Source organism: Magallana gigas, chromosome 3, assembly GCF_963853765.1.
Source record: "Magallana gigas chromosome 3, xbMagGiga1.1, whole genome shotgun sequence".
Taxonomy (NCBI): domain Eukaryota; kingdom Metazoa; phylum Mollusca; class Bivalvia; order Ostreida; family Ostreidae; genus Magallana; species Magallana gigas.
The window spans coordinates 34,636,673-34,663,162 of NC_088855.1; the positions used below are offsets into that span (position 1 = coordinate 34,636,673).

Below are 26,490 nucleotides of genomic sequence, written 5' to 3' on the forward strand. Positions count from 1 at the left end.
TTGACATCTTAGAAAAAAGATTTGGTAAAAAAAATTATATGTTGACGGATTACTTTTCACGCTATAAGATCTAAACCAAGTAGACCCTGACGAAAAAAGCCGTAAAAATCACATTTGCTACAGTTTTCAGCCTAGATCTGTCAACAATGTTAGATATCATTTAAACATTAATTAATTGACGATTGATTAAATTTGAAAAAAGGCTTCTGTCTCTAGATTTAAACCCGGTTTTAGTAAAAGAAAAAGAAAAATTCGGGGAGGGGGGGGGGGGGGGGGGGCGAAACAAAGAAGATATAAGCATACCTGAGATCATGGTTTAATCAGAAACTTCGTTTTTCATTTAACTTTAACAGAATCGAGTTTCTCAACATTAATCATTTCTATCTCTCATAGAATACATATATTACTGTTGTAATTGCTTATTATTGCCATTGTTTACAACAGCGATGAAGAGCAAAATCAATACCGGGTATCAAAAACGCTTTGTAAAAGTCGAACCAATATTGTAAAATCCGTATTATGACGTAGTGCGATACTCGGACTACTTTAATTTGACTTATTTGTGTCACAATGTCCCTTAATAAAGAAAAACTCTGATACAAAGAAATTTATAACACAGAAGGAAGTTCTTGATATTCCTTTAAATGGATGAACTGATTAAAAGGGCTGTTTTACTGTATTTTATGATGACCTGTACAGTAAAGCTTACTTTCAAGAAAGTATTGAGGATTCAAATTTAACAGTTCCATTTTATCAAATATTCTTCATCTTTATATACCATTGAAGTGTCGTGTTTCTTATATAGTAGTTATATGATCCATTATATGGTACAAACATAGTAGCAGCTGTTACCCAAGTGTTCTCTCTTGTAAATGTTCCATTTACAATTAAAGGACAAGAGTGTACAAGGCCTGACAAATCCCCCCGTACCCAGGATTTTAAAATGGCATATGAACATATAAAAAATCTTTACATTTGAAACTGTGCAACAGTACATGTATAATATAGAACTGCATTCTCTAACAAATAATATATAATAATACATGTACTTGGTACTTATCTCCTTTGTTTTATTTGATGCTTTCTAGGCATTACAGCATAATTTCATATCTGTGCTAGCGCTATTTTCATCCGACATTGTATGTACAGAAAATGAACATTACGTAATTGTTGTCATTATATAAATGGTATTAGATATTTTTCTCATAATCAATAAAAAAGCAAAACGGCAAATGAATTAAAATAAAACGCCGTCTATACGATTCGAACACCCTCTCCATGGAGTAGGATGGACTACAAGCCTCCGCCTATCACAGTGAGCTACGTTGATACATCAGAGTACGGGTGATAAATTTAACTATTTGACATTAATTAATACAGTAAAACATTTTTGGTAAAAAAAAACCACGAATTTGACCAATTATGGGTCTAGACTCCATTTTAACAAATCAATAATAAAAATCAAAATAAACTTATTCTTTAAATAAAAGTACTTTTAGGATGGAGTCAGGACCCATTCATACCTAATTTTGCAATTAAGAACAGTATATGATCCAAGATTTAGGTAAGAAACAATGTGCAGCTTAATTTGGAAGCCAATACCTGTCGTGTTTATAGAATGAAAGCACAATTTTGACTTCCATCGTGAAATTTATTATGAAAACAATGCATACAAGTAAAAAATTAATATTCCAACTTGAATTGAAATTCTTTCGTCTTCATTGCACGGAGTGGGGGATATGCAACGCCTTGTACACCCCTGTTCTTTCCCATTTTATCTGAGACTCGGAAAGCTTTTCCTAATGATCATTAAATTTATTTCTCACTACAAGTAACTAGTTACACAATTTAGATACATATATTATCTTTATCCTGCAATGTAATTGACAAATGCATGATTCAAAATAAACATACAATCAATCAATAATTTATCAAGAGCTGATTAAAATTACCGGTAATTCATATGTAAATGTTTCAAACAAAACAATAGCTTAATATGTAATTCAAAAGGTTGCATCAAATAAACATGAAAAGGACATTTAGGAAAAGTGGATAACAATGGATACATGCATTGTAAATGGTATCTCTTAAAAAATGCAATAGACTCCTAAAGGTTATAGATAACAGATACTCTTTCGAAGTTACATATTCATATATTGTTGGATGCTAATTGATGTAATTACGGTAGTTGGGTAATCATGAGGTTTATTGGTTAAATATTGCTCTGAGGGATGTATAATTTTGGATAAAAATCTTAATTTTGTCTATTGTGCCCAATACATTGTATTTAAAAGTTGGAACCAGTTACCCTGTTAGGTTTTAGTACATAAAATGTTCCGATTACAATAGGAATACATTACACATGTACTTGGATTTATTTACAGCATCACAGCCACTATGAGCCAATATTTGTTCCCATACAATTATGTTGAAAGAAAGCAGCGTTATAACAAATAGCATTAACATTGAATGTTGGTGAATAAAATATAGAGATACTGGCGTACCAATTCCAGAATGATTATCTTAAGAGAAAGCAGTATGTTAGAAGCCCAAATAACATTGGTAATGCTGGTGAATAAAAAAGATAAAGATAAACTGGTACACTATTTCAGAGAAAGATAAACATTGGTCTATGCTTTACTGTATATTGGAGGAAAATATAGAAAAATTTTAATAGGAAAACAAGATAATGAAATATGAATTGTAAAATATTTTTTTCATAAAACCACAACGCTTTAGGAGGAGGACAAGTCAACCATATTATAAAAGCTATAACAATGCATAAAATTTTTGTACTCCATGCGAATAACACCAGCATGAATTTGTAACCTGTTTGGTTATACAAATACATGTATGAATATTTAGTACCAGAGTATTTTAGTTCAAACTGAAACATTTCATAAAAACTGGAATAGAAATGAAATTATTCGGAGGTAATTAATGGAAATCTAAATCTAAGGTACATTTACAAAAAAGTATGTATATAAACATGTTTGTAAATATCTTGACCCTTTTTAGGTTCTACATTGGTTTGTGTACAAGAAGGTAATTTCATTCAAAAATGTATACAATGACAACACAATACATATCAACACAATATCTTGGCACTTTCAAATCATTAAGAAATACATGTACATACATTACAAAGTTACTATACAAACAAGTTCTAACAACTACCGGTAAGTCATGTTCTCATGTTCTTTGTCCTCGTTGACCTTTGCCCTTTCCAACATCACTGACAAATCATTCTTATTTTGTTATTTGGAATGTGTGAACCAGGGGTTATAATTTCAGCAGTCAAAGGGTATAACTTCGGATTCAATTTCTGCAAAGGTGGTTTCCATGGCAACATTATGAAGGAGGGGGTGCTCTGGGGCTGACCCGAATTGACCCCAGATAGGCCGCTCTCACAAGGAACAAAATCCCAAGCACAAAAGCCCCTGTAAAAGGTAAGGAAAGTTATCTATAAATCACAAAGCCCTTTTAATACATGTATATATGTAAAATACATGTAATGTGTAAGTATGTACAGGCACAAGAATACAAGTATCAAACCACAGGGGCTCGTCACGAAGTTTTTTCAACCTTTTATATATACCACCTCTATACTATAAAATACACAAGTTGTGTATTTTATAGTATAGAGGTGGTATATATAAAAGGTTGAAAAAACTTCGTGACGAGCCCCTGTGATCAAACTCGCCCCTTGATAGTAACTGTTACAAAAAAAATTAAAAAGCTTCAATTTTAGGTTCAAAAAGATCTGCAAAGTCTGTTGAAGATGAATATATAAATTATCAAATGCTGAGCAAATATAACAGCAAATATCAATTCATATCAAAGCTGAAAATAAAGATATGACCTTTACTACATAAACATCTCTAACACAAGTCAACACTGCTATCAAGATAAATATCATTGAGGAAGTGTGAGTATTGATAAAGCTGACAACAGACCTATCCACACAGTGTAGATCCCACCAGAGTGGTGTGCCATCTCGTATGTTCCAACCTAAAATCATCAAGTAAAGCATTCACCATAGATAAACAAACGAAAGTTGATGCAGGGAAAAGGAAAACATTTTCTCTGATAAAGAAATTGATCTAGTTATTTACAGTAACTCCAATGCCTGCTCCAAGGAAAATGATTCCCAAAATCAGATATATTGCACAGCGCGTTTTCTGGTTTGATGCATCACAAGAGGAACTGGAGAAAGAGAAAAAAATATTAAAATATTGAGATAAGTGCAAGTATATAAATATATATATATACAAGAGTATAATCTTAATCATGAATAAACTAATCTGTACAACAGATTAAGTGCATAGTTTCGTCATAAATATCATTTTGTCCTTCTAAATAAACCAATAATTCAGGGGGAAATATGGCATAGTTTATACACCCCAACCTGTAGTCATTATTAATAGCTTATAAAGCTTCATAATTGTAGAATCATTCATTGTCCTTAATTTAAATTAATCCTCCTCTCCTAACCCTTCCCTTGTTATCTGTTAGAGGGCAGATTTCCTAAAGAATTTTCAGGCATAACAAAACCTTAAGGTGGTATGGGATGTCTGTCAATATTAATGTGAATTAAAGTACATTATATCAAATGAAATACTTTCACCGTTTTAGAATTTTCAAATTTTACAGCATTTAACCAAAAATATGTTTAAAAATTGTTTAGAAATGTAAAAGCTTTAAAATCCCCTGCGGGATTTGAACTCATGACTTACAGATTTGTAGTGAACCTCTAACCCACTGCGCTACGCTGTTAGGTGACAACTTTGGGAAAGAAACTATTTATAAAATTAACTTGATTTTATTGTTTATTTCAATCAGAAGTATGTCACAACACGGAAGTGTCCAATACCACCTTAAGAAGAACAAGAGATGTTTGTAAAACACTGATGCCCCCCTCCCATGGAAACATCTGCGAAGAAAATGAACGGAAACTGCAAATAAATGAAATTTTTCTACATCCAAGACACATAAGTTGACATAACTCTATCAAAAAATGCTTAATATAACCCAAAATTCAACTTGATATAGATATTATTATGATAAACCTGTATATCAAATTTTATTTCAATATGTGCATCCTATACAAAGAAAATAAACGGAAACTGCAAATAAATGGAATTTTTCTATGTCCAAGGAGCACAATTCTGTCGAAAATTGCTCGATCATACCCGAAATCGAATTTGACCTTTGGAGTCAATTTGGTGCAAGGAAAGATTCCAAAATACATAAAAAGTTCAAATTAAACATTTTCCATTAATGACTCTCTTTGATCATACTTGATCATACTTGCATCCTACTGCATGTTACCCATATCTATCAAATATTTACACAACATTAGATTTTACTTACACTCTTCTGCAGTGTGGACATCTTGCAAGCTGACTCCATCCTACTGAGTTGAACTGTAACAAAAAATTTTTTTTTTATCTATCATTATATGTATTTTCAACATTATTAACATTTCATGGACATTTGATCTCACCATACCTTTGGCCTTGGTACAACAATTTATGTTATTTTGCTTCAAACTTAGCCGCTAATAACTTGTGACTTTTCTTACAAAATTATGACTACTTGATACCAGAAGTTTACAAACCACCGGGTACATATATCATATGTCACTGAACTATTGAATGACAATTACTTTATAATTATCATATCAGATGCTTCATAGAGGAAAAATTTGGTTCAAATTACTTAATAACCAGGAGGTGAATAAGCCTTCAAAGATCATTACATCAAGGAAATAAAAAGGTGGTTAAGGTGGAATAACACATCGTCACAAAATGGCTGACCTCTGATCGAAGCGATATTTCGTTTCATTGAAAGAATTTTTTTGATGGCAACATATAACTTACTCCATAGCCGAGTGGATAAGGTCTCAGTCTTGTAAATCCCGAGTTCAAATCCGGCAAGGGCTTTTTGTTGTTACTTTCTAAATTAATTTTTTAAAATAATAAATTTTTATCCCCAAACTGCAAATTTTTCCCTTATTTGACACATGGATAGTTTATTTATCATCATATCTTTCATAATCGAAAAATTTACTGTAAATTTGAGTGATTTTTCTATGTGTGTTATTCCACCTTAAAAAGACTACCTTTTATCAAGTATATATCTTAGACTATCTATAGATATCAACTATACTCTGTCCCGAGCTTTTGCTTCCATCACTTTTCGCTTGATATTACGATAATCATAACTATCTTTGAGCTCAAACTAGGTTCATCAATTTGAATAAAAAATGTCCAGATTATTTGTTTTGAAATGCCCCCTCTACTGCTTCAGGTTTAATACACAACCCAAATAGAAAGTCTCCTGCGATTTTGCATTGCATAAGGCATGAAATAGCCCAAATGATAACGTTGAAAAATTGTGCGAAGTATTCCAAATAGTTTCAAATGGAGAAAAGATGTACCGGTAAACATTTCCCATTATAATTCTCCGTAAGAAATTTGATTTCGTTCCTGTGAACTTTTATGACTGAATAATGATAAAGTGTCAATGAAGATTTCTTGGATATTTTCCCTTTTATCAATTTCAACAGTATTTCTTTAACAGGTATGTTTATTTTTATTAAAAATCATAAAAAAGTGATGAAAGCAATAACTTGGGACAGACTAAACAAAATTGATCATATACATGTATTATAACATTCAAATTTTTGAAAATACTCTGTTAATGTTTTTTTTTTAATGTTAATTTGGACCCACAAATCATGATTTTAACAAATTTGAATCCTAACTACTGCAGGATGCTTCCACACAAGTTACAGATTTTCCAGCCATATAGTTTTAAAGAAGATTTTTAAAGGTTTTTTCTCTATATACTAGTAGGTATATCTATGTAAAAATTCAAGTTCCATTATTGCACCACCCTACCCTGACGGTTTTGAGAAGAAGTTGATTTTTATAGATATTATCTCTAGACTACTTATTTCTGTGTAAAACTTTGACCCCCAACTGTGGCCCCACCCTACACACAGGAATCAAGTTTTGAACAAACTGAAATCTACACTACCAAAGGATGCTTTTACACAAGTTACAGCTTTCCTGGGCAAACTGTTTTAAAAAAGATTTTTAAAGGTTTTTTCTCTTCATAATTCCAAGTAAAATCCCCCCTACCCCCATTATGACCCACCCTAGCCCTATAATCATGATCTGAATCCCCTATATTCTTATGTAAAATTTGAACCCCTTTTTTGTGACCCTACTCTAACCCCAAGGATAATGATTTGAACAAACTTGAATATACATGAGGATGCTTCCACACAGCTAAACTTTTCTGGCCAAGATTGAGCAGATTTTTTTTTAAATTCTAGCAAATTTAGAACAACAATTTTTCAATATCTTCCCTTAAAAGTAAATGGGGCCCTTAATTCTAATAAAATTGAATTCTCTTTATCCAAGGATGCTTTGTGCCAAGATTGGTTGAAATCGGCCTAGCGGCTATTGAGAAGAGTAAGAAACTGTAAAAGTTTACAGGCAGATGGATGCAGGACAAAACATGATCAGAATAGCTCACTTGAGCTTTCAGCATAGGTGAGCTGAAAAAATTCAAAAGTATTGGTATCAAACAACTCATTCAGTGTTTATAAGTAAAGTGCAGTATGACCCCAACAAAATTTGAATACCGCAGGTAATTCAACCTATGTAAGTAAATTGGCCTTTGACCTCAATTCTTCAAAAACCTTGACCTAACACCACACAAAAATAAACAGGAATCAATTTCTTAAATTATAAATCCAGTGTGAAACCAGTCAAACTGAGTTAAGACTTACCACAAACACCTGATTACAGTAACCACAGGTAAATCTCTCGGAGCCAGGATTGCGCACTACAACATGTGTTTGACCCCCAAGGTTGATTATTCTCTTGCTGATTAAAAGAACAAAACATACAGGATGTATAAAAAATTACAAGGCGCCTTAATCTGTGCATCTGATTACAACAAAGCATATACAATTAAAATTAAAATAAATAATTTATTTTCTGTTTTTTTAATTTTTCATATCACTTGTATGTTTTTAGTTTAAGGTCATGTTTTTTAAACTACAGGAATCAATTGAAATGACTTTAATGTGAGAGAAAGCAACTGAAGCTTAAGATTCCTCCTACCAGTTTTGTCTGGGACATGCAATCCTGGCCGCAGTACTGTTGCAGATGAGCAAACAGTTGCATGGACATCGTATGTAACGCTTTCCTGGAGGTGGTCCCTTGATTGGCTATAAAAAAAATCCAAAATATCCTTATCAACCTACCCCAAAATTGTTTAGATGTTTAATTACAGACATCATATAGAATAGAAGCTGCAGATGCAAATACCAAATTTCTTATCCTTTTTTTTAACATAGTTGATTATTGTTTATTGAATTATTATCTATTAAATGTATTTTTAAGGTCTCTCTCTCTCTCTCTCTCTCTCTCTCTTTCCTGAATAAACACTTAATGTGAACATACTGTTGCTTCATTGCAGACATTACACTTCACAACATGTTGGTTTTGCTTTCCTTCAACATTGATCAATGCTTGACAGACTTTGCAGTTGATCATGGGGATTCCCCCTTGTGGAGTGGGGGTGTAGGGTGGTGGCAACTCATCAGCAGGATAGGGTGGAGGCACCTGACCAGGAGGTGGAGCTATAATAAAGGTACTAATATGTGAATATTGCTATCTCAGGTCTACCATAACTATCTAGCTGGCATTATACATACACCTGATATTTGGTAAAAACCTTTCCTATCAAGTAATATTGGTTGACTATTTAATCATCTCTGATATATATTTTTAAGATATGGTATCAGAAGTAAATCACTATGGCCCGTTGTATAGTTGTGATTGAAGTTTATTGTTTAACACAGTGTATTATGCAATAAAAATGTTAATATCATTAAACTGTTTTAACAAATGCAATCCTATACTTTTACTCTGAGAAAATCAATTGAAACACAAATAAACGACGTATATCAACCATTCGCACATTTGTGTTATCATTGTAATATAGGCCTAACACAGGTTTAATAAAATGTATACACAGGCATATATGTACACAGGTGTATAAACTTCCTCTTTAACACAAATCAAGTGTGACAACTGACAAAACTGTTGTTTTTAATACCTATTATACGAAAGATTTTACAAGGAATATCTCTGTTGTTACCTTGTGAAGAATAAATAGGTGGGGGTTCTGATATAACGTTCCGAAGCAAAGGCGCTCTTTCCTCCCCATCGGCCATCTTGATGACCGATAGAAAACTGAAATCACATGACTTAATCATGTGACCTGGTGATGGACTACCTATGGCACGCCAAATTCGCAAAAAGATAGGAGGTCCCTATACTATAAAATCCATTTGATTTTAGCAGTATAGGTAGACATATATAAATAGATATCGTTCGTAATTTACAAAATTAGCTGGGGAGCGCCTATTGCAAAATTGAGTTAGATGTAAGCAATGTTTCACAGTTGATAAACTATATAGGTTAACGATTCGTCATCGTAATAGAATGGACTCAAAACCCGTGGCTTGAGACGATGACGATTCGTTAACTATATATTTTATCTGTTAAACGTTTAACTGATTATTGACGTTATTTAAACTATAAATTACAAATGCAAATCTAATTTTTTCTGTCTGTACAATGGATTTTGCTTATATTTGTGTATATATATATTCACATGTTTCACAAATTAAATTTGGCGTGTCATATTATTACAACACGTACCTAAAACTGACAGAGTTAGGAAAAATCTCAATTTTCCAAATCAGGATTGAGTGTTTTGATTTATAAACCATATTAAACTTAATTCTTTAATTATCAGGTTCATAATTATTTGTCTAAGCAGGTTCATAATTGAAGAACATTGGCAGATCAAGGAGAAATGTGTCTGGGGATGTTTTCTCCTGAAGATTTTAAATTACGATGGGAAAATCTGGCAATTTTTTCTGTTCAAAGCTTTACGTTACACCCTTGCATATCTTTTCATTATCTAGATATATTCACAAATACATATGTATATGCAAAATTCACTGATGATTTCATATAATCAGTTTGATGGTTTGCAGTTGACCTAATATGGTTTAAATACTGACGCAATCAGTAAATTCCATTATGGAGTAAATGCTGCTATTTTCTTTAAGCTAATAATGTGTTATAGTTATATTATCATTTCATTCATTTTCATTTTATTTATTCTCATATTGTATAAAACAACATAGAGAAAATATACAATACATACAATATTATACAAAAAGCAAGAGTGTATACTTTACACATCAACCTGGAGAGTTGACTCTCTTATTAATAATATTGATAAATTTACATAAGTTATTAATAACAGCTAATTTGTTACATGAAAATAATTCAAAAAATTTGAAAGCATTTGGTCGTCTAAAATACATTGATGGTAAATAAGCTTTTCTATATTCTTTCAATTCCGGACATATCATAATATAGTGATATTCGTTGCCAATGTTATTTTTACATAAATTACAAAATCGTTGATTTCTAGGTACATTGTTCCATGTGCCTGTCTCAATTGGCAGTTTATGGTTGCTTGTTCTAAACCTAACTAATGTAGTAATGTTATTCATATAAGCACCAGAGTTTATGTAATTTCTAGGTACAAAAATGTTATTGGTAAACAAGTTATAGATCAATCCTTTACTAGATGCGTTACAATCAGAGACCCATTTTTGTTGAAATTGCTTAATAACATTTAAAATCCATTTTTCATTTTCTACATTTTGCGTCAACCAGGCATAGCTTAGACCACATTCATGTAAAATATTCTGTATACATTCAACCCATTTGAAATTATAATTGTTGATTTGTGTAAGGCTACGTAAAGAATTATACAACAATATATATGACAATTTTGATTCTTTGCCTTTCATCAATCTTATCCAAAAATTCAACATTCTAATTTTTACTTTCACACACAATGGATATCTAGCAAGTTCACCGTAGATCATAAAATTTGGTGTGGACGTCTTAAGACTAAGTACAAGTTTACAAAATTTAAGATGCAATTTTTCAATGATACATAAATTTTCAAAACCCCACAATTCAGAACCATACAGTAAAATTGGAACAACCATTTTATCGAACATATCAAGTTGACAATCAATCGATAGATTTAATTCTCTTGACTTTTTAAATAAGAGCCTGTTCTTGAAAATATAACTCCTAAATATTTAAATTCCTTGACGATTTCTATTTCGTTACCATTGTATAGAAATGATACATTTGAGGTTTGTCTACCTTTACCAAAAATAATAATTTTAGTTTTCTCAACATTCACTTGTAATTTCCATTTTTCACAGTACATTTGAAAACAATGAAGCTGATATTGTAGATCATCTTTGGTTTCGGACATCAGCACAGTGTCGTCTGCATACAACATAATCATAATTCTTAGATAACAATTTAAATTTTGTTCAATTTCTTCAGACAGGCTTTTCAGTCCTGTGACATTTTCATGTGATAAAAAATCTTCAAGATCATTAAGATATAATGCAAAAAGAAACGGAGATAAGTTTTCTCCCTGACGGACACCATTCTCACAAGGGAAATATTCGGAAAAATCATTATTATAAAATATTCTTGATCTACAGCCATTATACATATTTGACAACAACCCTTAAACATTTCCCTTTAATTTGATATTCAATAAGTTTTTTCCATAATCCTATTCTCCACACTTTATCGAATGCAGCTTTAAAATCAATAAAAGCACAGAAGAGTTTCTTTTTCTTCAGTGAAGAAAGTTCAGTCAGGGAGTAAAGAACAAACATATTGTCAATTGTAGAATAATTTTCTCTAGAACCACTCTGATTTTCCCTGATAAGATTAACATTATCAGCAAAAGTAGTTAACCTTCTACACAATACAGAAGTAAAAACCTTTCCTAGACAGCTCAAAAGAGTAATCGGACGGTAATTTAGTGGGTCAGCATAACTACCCTTTTTCTTGTATATTGGTTTTATGTTCCCGACCAGCCAGGCTTCCGGAATAATACCAGTATCGATGAGACATCGATGACATGTAGATTTAAGAGAAAAACGTTTGAATAAAAGGTGTCGATCGGCCTAAGATTTTTATTATAAAAAATCAAAAGGGGGAGTTACAATTAATGATGCCTGTGGTATATTTAAAAAAACACAATTATCAGTAATTATGTGTATTGGTGAGTACGCACTGAAATGTCGATTATCATATGAATATTTTAAACATATGACACGGGCATTACATATTAAGCTACTTAGATAAAGTTGAGGATGTACAGTATCAAATCGTGTTTTGTTTTGAAGATACATATTACTCTTGCTGACCTTTTGGGCGGGTCGCAGATATTACCTTGTGATTACGATCTCTAAGACTATCACCCTGCGACATCGATCTTTAAGAACCTGTACAGTAGTCATATATATTTGTAATAACAAATGATTATATACATAATAATATTATCAAGTGTACCGGTATTTTGATATCTTAAAAAAAACACACAGTATAAACTGCATGCAAACTCATGTATTACAAACAATCCTTATGTTCAGAATGGACTTATCAATAATGTTGCCCAATAGGTTACAGGTAATATTATAGGTATCAGTTACAATCGTGAAAACCTATATAGATATATATAACGCTTCCTAATTAAGTATCTTTTTATACACGTATTACTACTACATGAAGATTGAGAGCCCGGGCCATGGGAAAAAGATAACTAATTGTGGTACATACAAATATTTCATATATTTTCTGTGTTTAAGGTATCAGATGGGACACCTCCATGCTGTGACGTACTATTTATCGAAGTAAATAATAAAATCAAGCGTTGTTTTATAAATAGTAGGCTATATCAATATTGTCACCTAAAAGCGTAGTGCAGTGGTTTAGGGGTGTCTCTACGAATCTGTGTGAAAGAGTTTGAATCCTGCAGGGGATTTTACGTTTTTACCTTTCCAAACAATTTTAAAACGTATTTTTGGTAAAATATTGTGAAATCTAAACTTTCTTAACCGGTGAAAGTATTTCAGTTATAAATTCTTTAATCCACATAAATATCGGTAAAAGTAGCCGATCAGATAAAACAACCCTACAAACAAATACAACTGATGTTTGAGACATCAGATTTCAGAAATGCTTACATATAATATCTTTCAAAATTCTTTAATAATACCATTGGTTGAATGATTTTTGTCTCATGACGCCAATACAAAAGCTTCGGATATACGAGGGTTGTTCGGAAATTATTGAGACAACTCGAATATTTTCTTTTCTTATTGACGAATTTTGGTAAAAATTGGCATAGACACTGAAGTAACGCCAACAAATAATAAAACAAAGTAATAATAAAAGAATATCTAATATTTTGTTAACGACGATAGCTAAACAAGTCGGTGGTCGGGGTACCTGGCGCAGCCATGAACTCGGAGATTTAATAACTTAAACATCTACTTTATAAGTGTCCGTAGAATTACAGTTAATGATAAAAGAATTCAAATTAAATATGTTCATTTTGCTATTCTTTGCGACTAACTTTTGATTAAGTTTCACTGATGTTTGAGTTGAAATACGGATATGGTACACATATATTTACCAAACAATAGAAATCTGACAACGACTTTACATTGAATTTTGACGTCAAGGCGGCGCATTAAAAACCGTCAAACTGGTGGAAATCTCAGAAAAAGACCTTTTAATGCCAAGCAATTGCTTAAAAAAACTATACGATGACAAGACAAGGTATAGAGCTTCAGTTCATCATATTTTTTTCACTGATTGTTTACCTAGAATTAGGCCAAAGGGATTAATTATCAAGTACTTTTGACACACTAACTGTTGTCAACAGTTCTAAAATAAATAAAAAAATAACTGCAGGAGACATTCGCAGTAATTAGACTTTCGGGAAAAATAACTCGATTTTCCCCCTGAAAATAACAAGAATGACAGAAAATGTAAATGATGACATCTTGAAATGAAAACAAAAGATGATAAATAAAGAATAATTCTTATTTTCGTTCGTTTGTAAGGTGTTTAAAACACAGGAGCAATAAGAAGCGTTAAAATGACATTGCGAAAAGTTTGCGGTTGCGCCGGGTCATTGGACGAAGGCAGGTTGGTCAGCTTACCAGGAATGATCTATTCATGCCATGAACAAGAAACTTTTCACATTGATAGTCTCTATCCTGATTTACGTTTTGGTGAAATTTCAAGGGTTTATCTTTTTTACTAAAGGAATAAGAGGAAATGTCTCAATAATTTCCGAACAACCCCCGTACAGGTAAAGGCGTTTCATGGTTTGCGTTCAGTGCACAAACTGGTTTTATAATAATTACGCAGATTGATTAATTTATGCAAACTGCATAAATAGTTTAATCTGATATGATGCCAGTTTCAAGCATATGAAAATATCCCCCCTTTTTTAAATTCTAGTCTTTATCAAAACTGGTTATATATACACGTAGACTGTATAAATATCTGGATTTTGAGCTACAACACGCTTTGTTTTTGTCCAGCGGTTATTGTGCGCTCATAGATTACCTTTATCGTTGTAATTATAACATTTTTGCATTTGATAATGCTTTCTGTCGTGGTTCATGTGTGTATGAAGGTTGTTCATGGAATACGTGCATTCATACGCTCAGAATTCTATAGTTATACAAAGGGATTCGGGTTTTTTTTTTCGATCAGTAGCTGTAAAATCAATCGAATGTTTCGAAAAATTATTAATATGGCTGCATTTTGTAACTTACGGTAGATTTATACTTACAATTCAAGTCTGGGTTATCATACGGTGTCTCGTGAGCACACTCCGCCATGATGATCTAGGCGCTGTGTTGATATAAATTCTTCTTGTCTAATCGTTTGTCAGTCGTGCTGATACATTTAAATGCCTCCGGTTGCATAGTAAATAGATAACTTTTTTTATTTGCATTGCAGAAATTTGTGCATTGGAGTGAAACAACAAATGCGGAAAACTACATTTTAAGGAATGTCTTATTACGGGTATCATTACTGAAGAGGAAATGTATATTTCTTTTTTAGTTTATTTCATTGGATTGTGAAAGTTGATCAAAACATATGAATGCGTAACTGTGCAATTCAAAATAGAATTTGTAGAGTTGTTATTAGTTCATAGTAATTGAAATTTTCATACCAGTGTAAATGATGTTGCAATTCATATATCTGTTCAATACTTAGTAAATTATTCGGCGACATATCCATGCAAACGTCTTTGAACATCCCACTTTGGCTTAGCGACCATGCATTCTCTTTAGTTAGTTTCTGCTATGTTTAATGAAAGAATAAAGAAGCTGAAATCAGGTACATGTACTTGTAAATCGTATAGGTCCATCATCTCTCACGACGGACTTTTGTGACTGGTTGATGCCCCCTAAAACACACTCCAGTGATTGTGACATCGACAAGACTTGTAGTTACATGTATTAGTTTTTTTAAGGGGGAGGGAGGGGGAGAAAATGGTCTTTTTTAATGCTTTTATTTGTATTTGTTTTGTCGATCGTGTTCAATATTTTTGATCTGCTTATAAGATTAGAAGGTCTGCTCCCTGCTGTCAAAAACGATGGCACGTGCCTGGCTGTTTACTCATGGGTGAACATTACGGTTTTGGTAATGCTGCTGGTCATCTTATGAGAGTTTTTAACACATTCTATATGTGTTGTGTTACTGTTGTGGTAAAACGACGATGATTTCGTTGTTTAAAATAAGGGGGGGGGGGGGGGAGTTGTCACATAAAATAGGTTATACATGTACGTACATACATGTATACATTGCGTTGTTTTCATTTCAATTTATTGGTAAACAAGCAAAGTTTGAGAATATATGAATTATAACCACATACCATTGTGTACGACTCGAAAGACATTGCCTTTTTATTCATTTCTTGACATGTGAGTGGGGAGATGGGTGATGGCGGGGGAAGGGGGTCCTTATTAGACTGAGATTATTAATTTTTACCAATTTTTACAACAGAATTCTTCAAATATTTTATTTGAAACATAAATCGTTTAGCACTCTATTGTTATGTTGTAAATTTCCAGTTACCATGGGTTGGGGTGGGGGTGGGGGTGGGGGTGGGGGTGGGGGTGGGGGGAGTGTTTTATACAAATGTATTTACCGCCGCCCATTATAAATTGAAAATTTACATCACGACAATATATCCCGGTCAAAATTAAATATGACAACAGCATTCTTATCTGAGGGGATTGAACTTTCATAATAGTCACGAGTTAGATATTATTTGATTTTAACCGATCTTTGTTTTACTTATTTGCGTACATTCAATGAATGTAAACTGTCGTCCGAAAACAAATAAAGATGTAATGTCTGCTCATCTACCTGAATTTTACCTGCGATCTATTGTATTGTACCTTTATTTTACCAGTGTGTTGTCAAAATATGGGAAATCAATAAATTCATGGGTCAGGACCTAATACTCAGTAGTAAATTTGTGAAGTTACATAAGAAATTGCATCTGTTATATAATTGTATAACTTTTATAGTTTTAAAAATTGTTTTTATGATTATATATTTGCCGGTAGATGCCGGTATGTATAATATTCAAAACTTGTTAATGTATTCAAACCAAGCAAAGCAACACAACAAGTTTATTTATTTATTCCGACCACATCTGTAGAAGTGTGTAGCTACAAAATGTACAACATAACTATAGAATATTTTTTATGATAACGACAGGGGTATATAATAAATATACACAAAGAACTTTCAGAAATAATTTCAAATATAGCCAAAATATACAAAAAAAAAACAAGATAAAGATACGAATGTAAGATTTTATTTTTGAGCTGAGCTGAATACTGAGTTTCTTTAAGCATTATGCATAATATCTCTCTCTCTCTCTCTCTCTCTCTCTCTCTCTCTCTCTCTCTCTCCATGCAGATATAGGTGATGTTGAACCATGCAATATGTCTGCAGTGTACTTCTTTTTTTTAAAATTACAACTGATGCGAAATATTAAAAAAATATGGCACCAGACAGAAGGCAATGGTGCAAAATTAAAAAATTTAAAAAAATTCATGCATATATTGGTATCACTGAGTATCTGTAACCAGAGAGGGGGGAGACTGAGCTGCCCTTCTCACTTTTATGAAAACAAACATTCAGAGAGGGAGGAGACTGAGCTGCCCTTCTCACTTTTATGAAAACAAACATTTTTTTTAAATTTAGATATAACATAGGCGACGGAACGGGGGGTGGCTTAGCCCAGATTGAAGTTATAGGTATACCCCCCCCCCCCCCCCCCCCGGTTTAGGATTTTCATGATTTTGGGAATTCTTGTCAAGATTTCTGATGATTAGTCAAGCCCCGCCACCCTAGCCCACTTTAAATTTGCTTCCGAAGACACTGTATAAAAATGATTTTCAGACTGCCTCCACTTTTTGAAACAGTTGTAATCGTGAGGAAATGTTTAATATATGTCCACTATAATTTACCCCCCCCCCCCCTCCAATCCGCTGCCCTTTACCTAACGGATTAAGAAATTGAGGAGTGGAACCCCCCCCCCCCCCCCCCAAAAAAAAAAATGATAATGATAAAATAAAAAAGCGATGCTTCATGTCTAATGAATTCATGTTCCGTAGAATCATTCTTAAAGATATCTTTGATACCTTTTTAGATTATCCATAAAGTCAGGGACGTATTGACTCTGATATTTTTTCATTGACAAGGGACACAACTCCTCCATTCCCAGAAGGTGGCGCTGTAGTTCACAAATATGTCAGCGCCCATGGAAGGAAGACGGGAATAGACTCTTCGATCTTAATTCCTTTGTATGATATGCTGCTTGCAGAAGACTTTATCAAGTTTTAAACAAATTTTCGTAGGTAAGGGTTAAAATGATAAGATTTTATCTTGAATGAAGTGACGATATTTGGAGGGTCGATCCGACAAAGCAAAATCCTTGACTGCTTGATGCTTCAGCCGGTTTGGGAAACACATAATAATGATATTATAAGATGTTACAATGAAGCTTCAAGCATTCAATAAAAAATGTCATTGTTTTAGTGATATCATGCCATTCTCTTGGAAATATATAACTATTAATGATCCTTTTTATAACTAGTTCATTACTCATTAAAGGGTTGGATCCAGATTTTAGGAATATTTCCTATAGGAGTGCATTCCCATTAAAAAAAAAAAAACTATTGCTGAAAGTTTTGTCACACAAGTAAAGAAAAACAGAAAACTTTCTTTACGAGAATGAATTTCTGTATTCTGTACATCATTTTATTTCTAAAACTCTGTTCATGAAGTATGTGAGGTGGGGAGGCAGTAAAGTCATTACCATAAAATGTTGGTATCATCAAAATAATTGAACACATTGAATTACCAAATATTAAATGCACGCATTATCTCTTTTTTCCACTGCAATCTAAATAAAATGAAACTGCATATTGTACTTGTATATCAATACAAAAAAAAGCAGAACATGAAACATTATAACAAGGATCTAACAATAGATCAAATGTTTTGATAACTATTTTTTTTCTACAGTATAATAAACAATGGCAGACAACAAAGCAAAAAATGACTCAGATGCAGAGATGGAGACCTCAATGCCCCTCCCCCAAGTAACTGAGTCCCAGAAAGAACTGGCCTCCCAGGCTATGTCAGAGTTTGACAAGAAGCAGTATGGCTCGTGCTGCAGTTTGATGCACAAGCTAATTGCCCAAAGACCCACAGACCCAAAAGTTGCCCACAACAAGGCAGTAGCAGAATTTTTTCAAAGTGGATTCCTGACCACTGATGAATTCAGGCAGCAACTGTCCAAAGTCTGTCAAATGGTATGTCCTGAATATTTTGGGGATTTTTAAAAAATTAATTTCTTAATTAATTTTCTTTCATCAAGATTATCGGTATTAGAACATCATCTTTTATACTACTTCATCATGAACAACAATTTTTTTTTTTTAGATTTACAGCATTTGTAATACCAGAAATGGTAGAACATTCATTAAGTTTCTCTTTGAACACTTAGGCTCATGTCAACATAGACAACAGTGAAAGCCTGGAAGATGTTGACCACAGTGTTATTTACTTCAACCAAGCAGTCATTCTCTATCACTTACGTCAGTATAAAGCTGCCCTCAACATCCTAGACAAACTCTTCCAGTACATAGAGCCACTAGGTAATGTTGCCACATTCTTGAATATGTATGAAGTAATATTCACACCTTCATCAGGTATTTTTTACCATCTGAAAAAATAATTTCCAGGTTCAAGCATCGTCGGAACCTATAGGCTTTCGTTTCGTTACACTGTTGAAAGCAGTGTAAGGGATAGAAAGTATGTGGATTCCAACAATGAGTTTCAAGGTATTCAATCATTGATTTAAAGAGATGCAATTTGTAATCGTGTGTAATAAATATTTGCTGACAGGGATTGTGAGGGAATTTTGTGAACATTTATTACATGGACATAAAATATTTGTCAAATTCTATGTCACCAGTGTTTTAGGTGGTAGTTTGACTGAATTGTTTGTTTTGTTTTTGTTGTTATTTTTTGGTTCCTGATTTTCTTAATCAGTATTTGACCATGTTATCAATTGCTCTTCCTGATGTTTTGATTTTATTTTGTTAAATAGAGGAGGCCTTGGCAAAGAAAGCTACAATGCTGTTAGTAGAACTGTATCTGTGTACCTATCAGGTAAATTTTATTTCGACCAATGATAATGGTACCTCTATTCAAATTCGATGCGCAAATGTGGAAACACTTACTACAGAAAAAATTGAATGCAGAATGACCAGGAAAATTGCAATTTTGTTACATTTCATTTAAAATTGAAAATGTAATCAGCCATTTAAAATTCTTGCAAGAACAGATAAGAATAAAAATTAGGTTTACCTAATGAGAGAAAAAACATTAGAATACGTGACTTAAAAGTAAGAGATTTGATATCTTTTGTTTCAGCCTGAGAAAGCTATGGGTATGGTGCACTATGCAGAAAAGACTGTGTTCACTGCAGGGAAGAATGCTGGAGAGAAAGAGAACAAGGAAGATCAAGTGGATGAAGCCTGGAAACCAAAGATTAGTTTGGTGTGTGCAATTCATACACTGGATATGCAGATGGAAATTGATGTTTATATTAAACCAATTGTCACATTGCTAATTTTGGATGTAAATTGCCAAAATTGAAATAGCCGAAATGAAGCTGTTGTGTTCTTGTATATAGTATTGCTTTAATACAGTTTGTTTGTGTTTTACAGTACAAAACCCGCTGCTTACTGATGATGAAGTCCATGAAGTCCTGCAAGAGAGAGATCAAGTCACTGATGAGCACCCAGGCCATGGTGGGTATTTTGTTCTTTAGTCTGACGCACAATTTGTTCAGGATTCACAATTTAGAGCACTATTTTCTCCCTCAAAGCCCATCGAAACACCCTCAATAAGAAAATTTAAAATATTTTATGAAAATCTCGATAAGAAAATTTAAAATAATTTATGAAAACTCATGAAAGCAGATTGACTGATATCTGTTCCTATTACCTGGTAGTCCAACAGGATTGAGAATTTGCTTAAAAAAACGCTGTTTTAAAGAGTGCTTTTTCCCAACACTTATCTTACATTTGGAACTCCTCTGATGGTATCAGGGAAACAGATGTACCGGTATAGATTTCACAAACAAATATGCTAGCTAGGATATTGTCTGAGATAATGATATAAAATTTACTTTATTGAATTTAAAATAATGTCTCAGAAAAGCATGTATCTAGGTTTTTATAACAAGAAAACTTAAAATACCCTGTTGTTACCGATACCTAATCACCAAAAAAATCTTTTGAGAACAAGCTTACAATCCGTCTTTGTTTATCCATGTACAGTAATGCTCTAAGTGGTATTATCCTGTATGTATTATGGCATTTGTAGAATACAGCTGTGATATACCTGAAGAGTAACTTTGAACACTTGCGAGGGAATCACAAGAAGGCCATGAAGATGCTGGGCTCAGTCAGCACCTCTGATTTCACGGAGGCCGGGGAGTGTATGCCAGTCATGTATAACAACAATCTCGGCTGCATACACTTCCATCTCAGCAAGCATCATCTAGGGGCGTTCCACTTCCGTAAAGCTTTCCAGGAAAATGAGAATGCCATCAAAGACATCAAACGAGGAGCAGAGCACAGTAAGTTGGCTCCTTTTTTTGTGGCCCATCGGTTTTTCTTGTTTGCTGTTTATTTGAGATTACAAGATTTATACTGTCACATGTACCAAGTGGACATGAAAAAATTATAATAAAAGGTGCATAAAACTCTTAACTACATGTACTAGTACACCTGGAACAAAGTTTTTTTCTTAAAATTTTGGAGTTTGTAAATGAACATGTATTTCTCTTGCATTTATTCCGGCTTTTGATTCATTACAGATAAGAATCTTTCTGGTAAAACACTGAACTCCATAGGCATGAGCCGACATTTTGAGTTGTTATACAACATGGGAATTCAACTGTTGCATTGTGGGAAGGCCATGCCAGCATTTGACTGTTTGGTTGAGGCAGTACAGGTTTTCAGGAGCAACCCTCGCCTGTGGCTGAGACTAGCAGAGTGCTGCATAATGGCTAATAGACAGGTACTGTACACGTAGTACATGTGTACATATTGAGAGAGGGTACCTGGAAATCAATTTTGTTATTGGGAATTTTATATAAACTGTATTTCATAAGACTTGATAACTTTTTTTTTTAATGTAAGCTTTCAGTGATCCCAATATTAGCAGTTGATAATTATTTACAGAATTATTAAAAAGTACTTTTTTGAAAAATTTACAATTTTCTTAGAATTTATTTTGCATTGGAATTCTTTAAAAAAAAAAATGAGATTCTTTACTTTGTCTGATTTATTTTTTCCTTGTTAATGCAGAATAATGATGAAGACCGAAAGCTAGAAAAGAGGTTAGAGGTCATTCAGGGATCAGATGGCAGTGGAATTCACAGGAAGCTTAGACTGGGCCCGGGACTCAAAAAAGATAACCCAAGGTCTGTAATTGTTTTTTTTTTCAATTTTGTAAAACTTCTTTTGTTTTATACCTCTGTATGTAATAATCTGGTTGATTTTTTTTTTGGGGATGTAGTCCAGGGACTCCAGCTATCCCAGCAGCCACTCATGAGTTTGCTGCGCTTTGTCTGAAGAATGCGTTACACTTGCTGCCTGAAGATCCGCTAACAGCGGAGAAAGTGCCCATTGAAGACTCGGACACAGTGTAAGTACCAAGTAGTCAGATCACTCTTTAATTATAATTAATTTATACTACATCGATTGTGTACAGGAACTTGGTTGTGAATTCTTTGTGTTGTTTTGCGAATATAATAATGCATATCTCTGAAAAATCATCTTTAGCCAAGCTGTGACAACTTTAACCACTTAAACAAAATTTTAAAAATTTAAGCTATGGTACCGGGTACATACATTATTAGATGTTAAAGCATTAAATGAATATCTCACTTTCAGTTGTATCTACCGTACATTATAGCTTCAATATATTTACTTGTAATTTGACTTTTACAGAAAAATCACCCCTGAGATGGTCCTTGTTCCTGCCCCTCCTGGGAACCCCCTGAAGGCAGCTGAAGTGGCTAGCCTAAGGTTTGACAATTTAAATACAGTGTTCCTTTCATCAAAATGTCTAGATTCCTCAAATCCAGGTGGTAACAAGGGATTAAAAGGGAAAAAGTAACCATTTATAAATTCTAACACCACTAACAGTACTTGTATCTTTTAAAGCCTTTTGTAAAGACTATGATTCCACTCACATAAAACTAAATTTTAGGACTGTCTTTTGTTGTTAATTTTCAGGTGCTCTATATTGGCAGCTAGTGCATATGTGGCACTTTGTCTGAATGATTACACACTAGCATTGCTTCATGCAGAAAACTTACTTAAACAGCCAAAACTGACAGGGGCCCAAAGGTGAGGATAGGCAGGTAGCATTGAAGGTGGTGGGGGAAGTTTGAAGTTGGCTTCTCAGTGTTTTTGGCAGTAGACATTTTTTCTGATATTGATTTAAAGAAAATTGATGACCCCACCACCAGATAAGCACATACACATTTTTAAACACCATCAAAATGATTTTGTAATTACGGTAATATTAGAAATAAATTATAGAACGTGATAAACCAACTCTGTGCATGAAGCTTTAAATGTATTAAACTTTCATTGCAAATTCATCTTTATATATGTTATTTTACTCATGTTTCTTTACCCTACCCAGATACCTTGGTCATCTTTACATGGCTGAAGCTCAGGTAGCTATGGACAAGATTGCAGATGCCATCCAACTTCTGAACCCAGAGTTAGTGGTAGACATCAGCCTGACACTGCCAGAAAACAAGACAGAGCAAGGTAGAGATTTCCGTCCTTTGTATCTATTCCCTAAACTTTTACATGAAAAATATCAATAGAAACTCCTCCCTAATCCTCTTCCCAAACATCTCATATAGTTGTAAGTTGGCTGACTTTCACAGTTTGAAGTTTCTGAAATGCAGTACTGGTACCTGTGAACACTATTGAAATTAAATGACAGTATTAACAGAAAAAAATGCATGTAGTCAACAATTTTCTCTTCCAGACAAAAGCGAGAGAGACCCAGAAGCATCTGAATCTAAAGGTAGGTTAGGAAGTGTTTAGAATTGCAAATTTACTGAAATAAATAATTATGATAAATACATTTTCCATAATTCAAAATGACCTGTTTAGATTCCAAAAAATGGCAAAAATACTGTAATGACTGTTTAGTAATTGATTCTTTAATTTAATTTTATACAGGTTATTTTTACCCCTGGTCACCCAAAGATCTGACACGGGCAAAAGCCATTGCCCAGTATAACCTAGCCACTGCCCATGCCATTCGGGGGGAATATGACAAGGCAGGACAGAATCTGGGAGAGGTGGGTCAAGTTTTCAGAAAGTCAATCTGTACTGTATGAATTCAGAATCATATATGCCAGTTAAACAAATTACGGAATTCTTTTTTTACTCTGTAATTTATCGTACTAATAATACTCAATTTACCAATGATTTGAAGCAAACTTTCATGACATTTTTTGTAGCATTGAAAAACATGACTGTACACATAGTTGAAATATGTGTAAATTCTCTTATGGTGTAATCTTTTTTGGTTTTCAAAAAGAAATAAGAAAATCTGTTGTGTTTGTATTATGAAGTAAAAAGCCAATGGACAAGATATCAGTGTTTACTGTTTTGTTTACAGAGTTCTAGCCGCATTGGCACCCCACTGCCAGCACAGATGTATTTCCTGAAACTTTACCTAGATTTGATAGAAGGTAAGCTTATGAAACTTTAATTTTGTGACTGCTTAAAATTATGGCTATACTGAGAATTGTCTCCCTTGCAATAGGTTGATCTGAGTTGGTCTTATGAGGGTTAGATGGTCTTGACCATTTTTAGACTATATTAATCTCCTTTAACAAAGAGTTACGTTTAGAGATAGAGGGAAAAAAATTAAGGTACATCTGATGGATAATTTTGTGGACCATCCAGCCTCTCTAACAATCAAGCATTAGGAATGTGCATGCCTTAGAATGTGGACAGGAGAAATATATTTATTACTTTCGTTCCTGTCACAATCGATATAAATACTGGTATATAATCACTCAATATATAATGTATAGATACCAATTTGGTTTGTTGCTGATTTAGCAAAATATTTTGAGTTGGGTTTTTTCTTTAAATTAAATTATCACAAAATTGAATTTTGTTCTTGTCTTGCAGGGAGAAGAAATATGGCTCAAGTTGTGATCAAAGACCACTTTGGACATGTAACACCTAACCGTGTGGAAATGAAGATGAACTCCAAGCCAGGAGTGCCCCGCCCTGATACTGCAGTGTCATGATTCAGTGAACTACATATATATAAGCATTGTGAATAGAATAAAAGCTAAAATAGTGTATCTGATACATGAAATAAAATTCATTTCCTGCACTGAGAGATATATATGTTGTGACTCTTTAGAAGATTCTGAATTTTAAAAATTAAATGAAAAAAAAATTTTTGGAATAGACCCTTACAAATTTTTTGTTTCAAATTTAGATTGAATTCATGAAGTGTTAGAGGGGGAAATCTTGGAATGTAATATGGTTTACGACATTATACATGTTACATGGCTTCGAGGGCGACATACCAGATTATTTGCCCCAAGGTGACAGGAAAGGATTGTTATGTTGCTCAATGCCAAAGGCGGAGGGCAAAATAACACTCCAGGGCTTTCCTGTCACAGAGGGACAAATATTCTGGTATTGTCACCCGAGAAGACATGTATTAAATGTTAAATGACATTTAAAAAAAATCAAAATCAGTTTAAAAACATATTTACCTCATTAACAAGTGTATTTTAATTATTAATGCATCTTCATATCTTACAAATCAGTAAAATGTTAAATGTTGATCGGTGCTTTCAACAAGTAGATAGTTTTTCAAATTAAACAAAGTAAGTTCCTCTGAATAGAAGACGCTATCCTGACGTATTTATTTCGAACCTGACATAATTGATATGCAGAATTATTGCAAGCAAGGGTGATATAACTGTTTCGGGAGGGCAATATAACTATTTCCTGTGAAATAATACTGTTTCCCAGAGGGCAGTGTACCGTAACTATTTCCAGTATGATTCAGCAATTTTCAGGACATATTAATGAAATTATCTCGTTTATGACATAACAAGAAAACTTTTTCAAAAATGTTATATAAATGCTTCTTATTAATGAAATATGCAAAAAATGATGCTAATGAATTGGGTAACCAAAACTTCATTTTATGTTAATCCTGAGGAAGTGTACAAGGGACACTTTGTTTTAAAACAAATCCTGAAATGTTGACATGTATACATGTATTGGAATTTTTAATATCAATCTTGGACTTGCCGACTTTCTTATGAGATATTCCCACCTTAAATAAGAAATTTCAATAAATACTGTAGAATTTCAAACTTGGTCATATATAATTTGTCTAGGAAAATTTCAACTATAATTTCGGAATTCATTAGCTTTTATTCTTGGATTTCTTTTAAATTTAAACTTGATCTTGGAATTGCAAACATTTAAGGAATTCCATCTTTTTAGAATTTCCAACAACAATAATGGAATTTCCACTTTTGGGAAAATTCCAATGAAAATTTTTATTCTTGTGTGTAATTGTGATTAATTTATAACATAACTGAATTTAAGGAAAATGTGGAGAAAATATTCAGCATGCAGATAAGAACATATTCAACCTTACTTTTTAAGTAAATTTTTTAACAAAAAATGTAGTGGTAATTTCGTGGGTCAAATAGTCATACAAATTTCTAATTTTAGATATTTTATGTGCAAAAGTACCCTAAAAGCCACTTCAACAGAAACGGTAAAAATCAGCTGAGGCATCTTTCTTTATTACCTTAATCAATGATGGAAATTCCGGGGATTTTTTT

General features: G+C 33.1%; 2 protein-coding genes across 5 annotated transcripts; one reads left to right on the forward strand and one right to left on the reverse strand.

The window, feature by feature from the left end:
- Positions 1–1,630: 1,630 nt before the first annotated feature.
- Positions 1,631–14,939, reverse strand: LOC105338362 (type 2 phosphatidylinositol 4,5-bisphosphate 4-phosphatase). 2 transcript variants are annotated; one of them, XM_011443456.4, is made up of 8 exons: positions 14,803–14,939; positions 8,484–8,662; positions 8,142–8,248; positions 7,805–7,901; positions 5,374–5,426; positions 4,116–4,206; positions 3,957–4,011; positions 1,631–3,440 (listed from the first exon to the last, which is right to left on the reverse strand). In XM_011443456.4, the coding sequence occupies exons 1-8, from the start codon at positions 14,849–14,851 to the stop codon at positions 3,352–3,354; spliced, it is 720 nt and encodes a 239-aa protein (XP_011441758.3). In that variant the 5' UTR covers positions 14,852–14,939; the 3' UTR covers positions 1,631–3,351. The 2 variants fall into 2 exon arrangements, with proteins under 2 accessions (XP_011441758.3, XP_011441750.3); XM_011443448.4 differs by lacking the exon at positions 14,803–14,939 and adding an exon at positions 9,184–9,326.
- Positions 14,940–17,716: 2,777 nt separating this feature from the next.
- Positions 17,717–25,013, forward strand: LOC105338377 (CCR4-NOT transcription complex subunit 10). 3 transcript variants are annotated; one of them, XM_034481691.2, is made up of 18 exons: positions 17,717–17,842; positions 18,567–18,856; positions 19,051–19,201; positions 19,289–19,387; positions 19,657–19,718; positions 19,983–20,108; positions 20,279–20,362; positions 20,940–21,195; positions 21,436–21,638; positions 21,929–22,044; positions 22,140–22,268; positions 22,574–22,651; positions 22,862–22,975; positions 23,277–23,407; positions 23,634–23,672; positions 23,831–23,952; positions 24,276–24,348; positions 24,797–25,013. In XM_034481691.2, exons 2-18 carry the CDS (start codon positions 18,578–18,580, stop codon positions 24,916–24,918), a joined length of 2,184 nt encoding a protein of 727 aa, XP_034337582.2. In that variant the 5' UTR covers positions 17,717–17,842; positions 18,567–18,577; the 3' UTR covers positions 24,919–25,013. The 3 variants fall into 3 exon arrangements, with proteins under 3 accessions (XP_034337582.2, XP_034337581.2, XP_034337583.2); XM_034481690.2 differs by having other exon boundaries at positions 17,740–17,896; XM_034481692.2 differs by lacking the exon at positions 19,289–19,387 and having other exon boundaries at positions 17,740–17,896.
- Positions 25,014–26,490: the final 1,477 nt, after the last annotated feature.